Source organism: Pteropus vampyrus, unplaced genomic scaffold (assembly GCF_000151845.1).
Source record: "Pteropus vampyrus isolate Shadow unplaced genomic scaffold, Pvam_2.0 Scaffold9, whole genome shotgun sequence".
Lineage (NCBI taxonomy): Eukaryota > Metazoa > Chordata > Mammalia > Chiroptera > Pteropodidae > Pteropus > Pteropus vampyrus.
Genome location: NW_011888790.1, coordinates 9,254,144 through 9,264,213, shown reverse-complemented (window position 1 = coordinate 9,264,213; position 10,070 = coordinate 9,254,144). Strand labels below are relative to the sequence as shown.

At 30.1% G+C, this 10,070-nt stretch overlaps 1 protein-coding gene across 11 annotated transcripts in view; it reads left to right on the top strand.

Annotated features, from left to right (window-relative positions):
- Positions 1-9,862, top strand: part of CAPS2 (calcyphosine 2) — a 40,444-nt gene extending 30,582 nt beyond the window's left edge. For 10 of the 11 annotated variants that reach the window (XM_023520943.1, XM_023520936.1, XM_023520941.1 and 7 more), the window contains 3 exons: positions 2,133-2,252; positions 3,845-3,941; positions 7,782-9,862. In XM_023520943.1, the coding sequence (XP_023376711.1) occupies positions 2,133-2,252; positions 3,845-3,941; positions 7,782-7,957 (393 nt within the window). In that variant the 3' untranslated portion in view covers positions 7,958-9,862. The remainder of the gene's footprint in view (positions 1-2,132; positions 2,253-3,844; positions 3,942-7,781) is intronic. The other variant, XM_023520965.1, reaches the window with a different exon arrangement.
- Positions 9,863-10,070: the final 208 nt, after the last annotated feature.

The window sequence follows — 10,070 nt, the reverse complement described above, 5'->3', positions numbered from 1 at the left end:
TTAGGAGATACAGGTTCAAGTCCTAGCCTTACTACTTGAATTGTGTGATCTTGAATAGGTCTTTTCAGTTTTTGAATTGACAGGTTTTGCTTGGGAAATTTAGAGAGAGTACCAATAGTCAGAGTTGCTTTGAAGCTCAAATGAGAAAATTACATGAGAATATGTTTTATTGACTATAAAATCTATACAAATATGATATTGTATATTATTGTTATGACATACCGTTCTTATATTTTTTGCAACATTTAACCTTCTGACCCACCTGGTGACACACACTATGGATTATCTAACTTGACTTCTTCTATTCATAAAACAAAACGAAACAAAACAAAAAGAAACAGCAATAGAACATTAGAAAGCCTTGTATCTTTGTCCACCATCACGCAAGTAATTAATAACTGAGATAAAACTAGAACCCAGATAATCTGAGCCAGCCTGATACTCTTTCTGCATCATCATAATACTTCCCTTTTTGGTTGTTTTGCTAAATTTTTACCATTAGATTCAGGAATAAAAACCAAAAAAATTATATAAGGTGTCTAGCCTGGGGAGAACATGTATTATAAAAATATGAGTAAATTTCTCCTTTTTCTCATATATTTTAAATAATATTCCCTGTTTTTTCTCCCTCTGGTATTACAGGAGACTGTCCATGCAATGATAAGTAAAATTAAGGCACTATAAAATTAGAATACAAGTATCACTAACCTGAGTCTAATTATGGAACTAGTTTCTTGGAAGGTATAGTTCTTCTCCCTAGTATGAAATTAAAAAAAAAAAAAAAAAAACAAGATATGTACCCTAAATAGCTTGATTTCTATAGAGATACTATCATTGAATTTACCTCAATTTGTTTTTCAATTGAACTATCATTTTTTCTATTCTGTACCATATATTAGAAAGGACGAGGTATATAAATTTATGGCCACTTTTGGTAAGTTATTCAATTCTTGAAATTTATTTATTTTAAGCCTCAAGTGTTAGCTTTCATTTCTAGTATTCCATGAGTTGGGTGAGCATATTCATGTTTTCTTTCAATTTTACTTATGATTTTAAAGGTCAAGCTTATTTTCATGCTTAAAAGATCATTTTACAGACATTTAAAGTTTGTATCATGAGGACAAAAATGTGTGGGTTGTTGAGAATTGTGGGGAGACAGGACATCTTAAGATTTAGTGTTTCTTACTAAAGTTTTATTTGAAAAATTAAGGAGAGGTAGGAGAGAATATTTTTTTGAGTATCTGTTATCTGTCAATCACCTTGTTGGATGTTTTATTTACATTCCCATTTAAAGCTAACAACGTGACTGAAACATTGAAAACATATTTACCTCATGCTGTAATTTTTTTTGGTTAGGAACTCTGTGAATAGAACATTCTATTAAATAGTGCATTTATCAAAGCAGTAAGTGGCAATGGTAAAATGAGTAAACTAGCATAAGAGATATACGCAGAACAGCATCTTCTAGTGTAAATTATGGAATAACATTAGTTTTTCAAATATGTGGCATACTTTAAAGACTAGCAGAAATATGATTAGTGCTCCTAATGCTATTGGAGACATTCTAGAACCTGAGGTGACTTTTTAATTGTCACAGATATAATATGTAAAAATAATTAAATGTTCAAATCGAAGCAAATGATATTTTTATTTTTGTATAGCAAAGAATTAAATTTAAAAAGATAATTTGTGACTTCTTATCACTCCTACATGGTTATTAACTTTACAGAACTGTCCACCACAGAGTTCCTTTTCAGGGGTCCCCAACCCCTGGACTGTGGACAGTCTGTGGTCTGTTAGGAATCAGGCCTCACGGCAGGAGGTGAGCAGTGGGCAAGCAAGCGAAGCTTCATCTGTATTTGCAGCTGCTCCCCACAGCTAGCATCACCACCTCAGCTCCACCTCAGATTATCAGGCATTGGATTCTCATAGGAGCACTAGTTTCTGGTGGTGCCAAAAAGTCTGGGGACTGCTGCTTTAAATAGCTTTCTGAGTGCCTTTGATTGGATAACTTTTTGGAATTTCTTAAGTCTTCTACCTTGTCTTAGACTGCAAAAGATGTAACAAAATACTATTATGTTGCCATATACGACTTAAGGGTGTAAGAGTGGTCTCTGTGTGATTATTTCTAGGATTTTGAGTCTTCATGGCTAATTCTGAATGACAATGGCAATGGCAAGGTTGATTATGGAGAATTCAAACGTGCCATTTTTGGTGAAATGAATGAATACAGGAAATCATTTGTGCGAAAGGTAACTTTATTAAGTAATCTTCAAATAGTTACATTTAATAGGTTATTAGGTTCATTATTTTAAAACTTTAATGACTTACCATTGAAAATGTTTTAAGTCCCTTTACTTGTAATGTATTTTGATTTTAGTAAAACACAAATAAATACACATGCAACTCTCCCAGGATAAAGCTAAAGAATTTATGTGTATGTTTTAGGAAAATATTATAAAATGAAAATAAAGTCTGAAGTCAGATTTTGATTCACAGATGACTAGTTTCATAAAATACTAGCTATGTGCTTTTAAATATCTCCGATACTCAATTCCTTATCTCACAGCGTTAGTATAAAGAATGAATGAGATAACACATGTAAAATTCTTAGTGTTGTGTCTTTCCCAGTGTCAAGACTCAATACGTGTTATCTTAGGATGACTAAAATTGTTCTCTGGTTTTTTATAGTATGCATGCTAAATGTTAAAATGAAGTTTAAAATGATCATGTTAAATTGGAATTAAAAACAGGAGCCCTTATTTTTATAGGAAACAACATATTACTCCAGTTCTGGTAGCAATTTTTAGAGCATACTTTTGAGCAATGTAGTTTTCTTTTTTGTTTATGTATCTAATATAAAATGTATCTAATACTGAAACAAAGTTATTGTGTATAGAGTAATATAAACAGTAACATCAAGTATAAATCTCAAATAGAAAATATCGAAATCTCTATTGGCCAAAAGACACAATAAAAACCTTAAGCCAAACAAATTCTCATAGCTTTATAAATTTGCATTGGTTTGTACTTTACATATCTTGGTGATAGGTTTGAGTATCAGAAGTAAAAACTGGAGGGTTGTCTCTTTCATAAATCTCGGTACTGGGAATAGAAGACAAAACTAGAGTTATCAAGTACCATATTCGTTTGCTAAGGCTGCCATAACAAGTACCACAGACTGGGTGGCTTGAACAACATAAATTTATTTTCTCAGAATTCTAGAGGCTAGCAATTCAATTTGTCTTGGCCATTTATCAGTTTCAAGTAAATTCTAGAGCTTCTCTCTATATGAGTCAGTTCCCCTCTGTCTCAGGGAACACACTTTCCTTTCCCACCAAAAACTGAAGAGTCTTTTCCCCTGGCTGGAGCTGAAAGACTGAAGACATCTTGCCAGACCAGAGCAAAACAGACTGGAACAGTGCCTTGCCTAAGAGATGCCTCACCCAAGGGTCAGCTCACCCAAGGGCCACCTCACAGCTGTGCTTGTCCACAGCCATGCTGTTTCATAACTGAGCTGTACCACTGTTGAGCTGTTCCATAGCCATGCTGTTTTCACAGCTGTGCTGTATACAGTAGAGCTGTTTGCACTGGGTAAAGTCTCCTTCTTCACCACATCCCAAATTGGGGATTCCTTTTAGAGTTGAATTGGTGCAAACAACCATTGGTTGACACCTAATATCTTGCTCCAGTATCTTTCTTTTATTGATGATGCTCCTTTCATATACCGGTTTAGTATTTTTAAACTGTCTCATTTAGAACCTGTAAATAAGCTACTGCAGAATAGAAAATTAGGTTCTCATGTCTAACGATTTCATAGAAAACAGCATTGCTCTTTATTTAGGCTTTTATGAAACTGGATTTCAACAAAACCGGCAGCGTGCCTATTATAGACATAAGAAAATGTTATTGTGCAAAGAAGCATCCTCAAGTAATTTCAGGTAATTAGTATGAGTCAAAATGTGTTAGATTTCTAAAATATTAGTTAATAAAAATAATGTCTTCAAATAAAATATAATTTGTAGTGGACCTGAGGACATTAAGGGAGAAATAAATAATTTTTAAACCAGAAAAGTGAGAGCTAGGCAACCTTCTTCTTTTAAAAATTCTTAGGTCTATTATTGTTTATGCTTATTTTTTTCCTTTGATGTTTATAATAATCATGATTGAACTTTTATGTTGAGAAGATAATGAGGAATTTGAATTAAGACAGAATAGATATAGAGAACAGATAATTACATGTGCAAGTTCTCTGAGTTTTACTGAATGTGCTTATAAACTTGAAGATTTAAGGCAGAAGGAGGCAATGTCTTGCTTTAGGGATGGAACTGCACATATAATGAACATGCATATGTATGAAAATTTGAGGATATAGAAATTATCTCAAAGTAATTCTAGAGATTTATTACCTATGATATTTCTTCTGACTTTAATTTTTATATATTTGATTTACAAATAAATTCTTATTATAAGGAAGCCATTTGGCCACAGTAACTCTCCTGTTTTCAATACATTTCTCTCTATAGAGCTAACAATTATTATTTTATATATATTTTTTGATTTTTACTCTATGGATTTTCATAGCTGTATATGTACTATAAATATCTAATACTTTTTGAAGATTTTTTTTCATGAAAGGTTCACTAAATATTCCTGTGTAGTTTGCTTTTCACACTCAATAATATGTTTTGAAGCATTTTTTATGTTAATCCACATTTAGCCATATTATTTTTATCTGCTGCATATTATTCATTTTAAAAACCAATGTACTATAATTTATTTAGCCAATCTCCTATTGGAAGGCTTTTAATTTCTAATTATTGATGTGCAACCAATGAAGCAACAAGTATGCTTATTTGTCAGGCTCATTTTCTGCTGTTCCCTTGGGGTAATAGCAAGACCTAGAATATCTACATTTTAAGTTTTAACTGATATTTCAAATTACTTCGTAAGATAGCTATACCAGATTATACTGTCATTAGGTGGAAAATTCATTTCACTTCAGATTTTTGCCAATCTTATAAGCTAAAAAGTTTTTTGTTTGCATTTTCCTCATTATTAGAGAAGTTAAACATTTTTGTATACTTATTGATCATTTATAATTCATATTCAATAAATTTTTGATTTAATCGAGCATAAGTTCTTCCAGCAAAGATTTTCACAAGCCTCTGAATCCTGTTTGCAGTAATATTTTTAGCTGCAGTTATGAGTTTCTAATTAATAATTTTGATTATTATATTATTTTAAATGCTATAGAATACTATTTTAGAATTTTTCTTTATCAATATTAAAAGAAGATGAACTGTAATTACTTTGGTTTATTATTGTTATTAACCTTTGTAAATGGTTTATTTATTACTTTTAATTGTGAATTGAAAAAAACCAGAATTTGTATGAAGATTAAAGCTAATCATCACTGGCTTCCCAATTTTTAATAATCTATTTCAGGCCAAAGTAGTTTAATTTATTTATCAATGGAACTACAGTTACCATAAGAGAATTCTTAGTATTATTTGGTTATATTTAGTATATCTTTTTTAAAAAACTCATGTCATTCTCTGCTTTTTTTCCTTTAATTAATCATATGAAATGTAAGAAAAAGATAGTTTACTTATTTTAAAATTAGGTGATTTCCACATGCTGTATTTTTTTCTCTTTGTCTCTTCCTCTCTAATAATCTTAATTAAGTTGCTTAAATAGCTTTAGTTTTTTATGTGTCATCGAATTGTTAGTGAGAGTTTTGTTTTTGTTGTTGGATAAGCTTTTGTTAGTTTAAGAAATTACATACCATGTCTGCATTCACATTATGGAAGATAAGCTAGCAAGGTAAAGAGTCTTAAGAGGAAAACCTGTTGCTGTTATTTAAAGAAGAAAAACAAAAACCTTATTTTGTTATCTATCATTACAACTTATAATTTATTCAAATGCTCATTTCAAATTAAGACTTTTATATCACACATAATTTCATTTAACTGCAGAAAATATTTTCTTTTTACTTTGTTTAAATAATTTATTTTAAAAAGTATTTGCAGTTTTAATACAAATTGGATTTATCAAATGTTTTTCTGTGTAATAGTATTAGAAGTCTAATGTTGTTTATTAAAATACTTTCTGTTCTCTAAGAGGAGCAAAAGAGAGGTTAGTTACAAATGATAGAAGGTAGGTATTTCCTGAGTAGGTGAGACGAAAGAGGTATCAAATTCTTGAAGATTTGAAACAAATTTAAATAAAAAATGTTTTATTAGAAAAAATAGTGTTAAAACTTATCTGTTCAAAAGTATGACTGGTAAACAGAGGGGGAAACCTCTTCTGCCAACAGATATATATTTGTATATAGATTAGATCTTGATTTTTATTCTTGACTAACATTCAATCACAAATTCACTTTATTGTTTTATATTACCATCTCTGTATAGTAATTGTTTAGTCTTTGTTTATTCGACCTGTCTTTTTTTTAAATAATCACTTGTTCTCTATTTCTCGCATATGTTTTAAACAACAGCAAACATTTTGCTAGTCAAAGCAGATTTTATTCTTTTAGTTTGAAAGGCACTTTACAATGAATTATTATCTAAGTCTGTTAGAAAACCTCTGGTGTTTGTAAAAGATCCAACTCTTATCCTAATTTTGCCCACCCTGTTACACAAACAATGAAGATGGTATTCCCATTTAAGTTTGTTATTTTAAAATGCAATATGACTTTAAAGCAATTTATAGTCACATCGATTTTTCTGACCCTTTTACTACCTTCATACGTGAACCTCTGTTTATTTTCTTTGAATATTATTTTCTTTGAATATTATCTGTAGCTTCCTTTCATCTTTAACTTCTCTTTCCTTATAAAAAAAATTAATGAACATCTTTTTTCCTGTTCTATTCTAGGATCCTGGGGATCGATCAGCATAGAGGGTGAGGGGCGAAGGGGGTGGTAAATTAGTGAGATGAATTCTATGATGGAGTACTTACATTTGGGGTGGTCAGTGAAAGCATACTAAGAAAATGGGATTTAAGCTGAAATCACTCTTCTCTAACTGACCATAATATGATTGAAGCTCTTTATTTAAATAGCTTATTGTTCTCTTTCTGAATTAAAAATTCAAATGCATTTTAAAAAGGATCAGATATTTTATATTCTCTCTTTAAATAACAATCTAAAGAATTACAATTTTTTTTACATATATGATTCTCAAAATCTTCCTATAAGATAAAGTCTGTCATATTTAATATAACCCAGTGGAAACAGCCTACTTAATGTCAAAGATTAAAATAGAATGATTTAATTAAGTGTAAGTTCTTCCAGCAAAGATTTTCACAGGCTTCTGAATCTTGTCTGCAGTAATATTTTTTAGCTTCAGTTATGAGTAACTGATTCATAAAATAACTAATGCCTGAATGTAGAGATGGTTTTCACACATTGCATTACTGTGTTAACAGGCTATATATCTTTGAAATTATTTACTTATTTTCTTCTTTTCTTATTTCTAATGGGAATGCAGCCAAGTCCTCTAAAACATTAAGAAATAAAAGAATAGCTATAGTAGTAATTATTATGTTGCCTATCCATATAGGATGTACCCCCATCAGAAGCTTAAAAGATGCCTCAACGGTGCGTTAAATTCAAGTTCATACAAGAAAATGTTTAAGTAAATTGGAGGGTAGTTTGACATAAGATTTCAAATTGTTGAAAAGATTTTATAAGATGATTAGGCATTTCTTTACCGTCATCAGTCATTTTCCTATACTTTTAAAGAGATTGTTACACAGTCAGTACTATTTTACAGGCCATACCACAGAGGAAGAAATCAAATCGTCTTTTCTAGAAACATTAAAAGGTGACTGCAGCAAGTCTGATGGAGTGTCATATGGTGAATTCGAAGATTACTATGAAGGTCTAAGTATAGAAATAGTAGAAGATGAAGATTTTGTTAATATCTTACGTACTCCATGGGGGATTTAGCTTTTTTAAATGAGTATGTCATTAGCACTAAACATTTTAAAGGAGAGATGAATTCAATGTAAAGTACGATCAACGATCAAACACTAGAATATATTTTTTAGGGCCTTCTTTATTTTTTATTTATTTATTTATTTTCTCAAAAGGTTGTATTTAGAAAGAGAAATATTTGGGAAGATAGATGAACATATGTGTATGTTCAGGCACAGGTATGAGTGCTCACCTGTCTATAAGTTTGACAAGACCTGTCTTTTTGATGTAGTACTTATCTTGAATGTATTTCAGAGGTTTTCTTTTTTTTTTTATTAGCCTTCATAGGAAAGTAATATCTGTATCAAACTATATGAGATCATCTATATAATAACCATTGTCCACTGTTTATTTCTTTATCTATTTTTCAAAATAAAATAGCCACCATTCTTGATTTGATGAATTGGAATTGGGCTCAAAGCTTATGAGATTGAAATAGTTTGATTTGTTTCAAAGATATGCAAATGTTAAAGGAATAAAAGGTTATACAAGAGAAATTTTCCATGCAGTATGATTATAGATGTTTTCTGTAACAAATGTTTTGAACGATGGGGGCTTACCCCTAAAATGCTTGCTTAAATATTGATGTCTTGTGAATTCTTTTCTTCTGCATTATGTGTTGCTGTTTGTTCAGTAGAGCACAATGCAGTTATTCTAGTGACCAGTTCTATATGTTCTTTTGTTATATTTTTAACTGCAATCTTTATAACTTGCGCAGAATTATTACTTAGCTAAAAACAATACAAAATGGGAGGGGGAATGTTTTCTTAGATTTTTAAATAAAGATCTCTAAAAGTGCATTATCACATATATGGAAAAGTGGATAATTTAGTAATTCTGAACCAAAATGTAAAAAAATATTTTGTATTCTAAGATGAATGTAAGTTATTCTAAACATCTTTTTATTGGGGGCGGTTATACTAAACAACTGAAACACTTTCTTCTAGATAGGTTTTATTTGTTAGATATGTTGTAGTCATTCTTTCTAAATTCTTTTATGTTCTTCACTTCTTTTTGGAAATAGAAGAGAGAACTTCACAGAGTTGTTTCTAAGTTCATAATTTTAAATTTAATATGTATTAATATAAAGTAGAAAAAATAATGTTGAGTAAAATGAATGGTTTATAAATGAAAATATATACTTTATAGGATACAACTTTTAGCATATAACTTTATTCATCTATACCCTTGGCAACATTATCAAAACTGTGATGTGTGTGAACCCAATATATTCAAAGTAGCACTTTTTTAAGGTTTGAGGAGGTACTAAAACTACTTAAATATCAGAAAGAAAATATGTATAAACATTTTAGTGCTATTTTCGCTAGCTAAATTCTTTATTCCTTGGAATTTTCCTTTCAGTTAGGTTATTGTAATTAAAACAATGTGCTGGAAGATATTTTGGCAAATATATGTCTTGAACACTGTTTCTGAGTCACATTTTTTTTCTTGGAAAAATTTATCCAACTATAGTCATCTTAAACACTACAAATTGTCCTCATGTTAAAATGAATAATAACACTGTAGATACTCAGTATGCGTGTAGATGAAATTTTATTTCATTCTCCTTAAATCTATTCTTAATATTGTTATGTCCTATTTTCCTGTGAATATAATCAGAAAATATACAGGCTGTCATATTAAAAAAAAGGTGGGGGAGATTCTGGGATTTAACGTATTACTATGACAGCATAGTCTTACAAGAACCTCCACCCTCTTAATATAAATATTCATAATTAGTTATTTATAGGAAGTTTCTCTGTTTAGGAGATGTAACCTTTTTTGTAGCTAATTTCTTATTTTTCACTGTTATTTCCATGTAGAGTTAAAAAATACATATTTAGTGTTATTTGGTGTATTTTGTTAAATTATAATTGGTGGCACAATAAATCTTTCTACTTTTGTCTCATGGTCTGCATTCTTCTTTTGTTTAGTAAAATCTATTATGTAGTATTCAAGTCAATAAAAGAGCATTTCATGGAAGTTATATTTTCAAACATCCACAGCATAATAATTGACTTTTGAAATTATTCTTAATAGTCTTTAATATTCTAAGATATCTCTTGGTTAACTTTAAAATATTAAA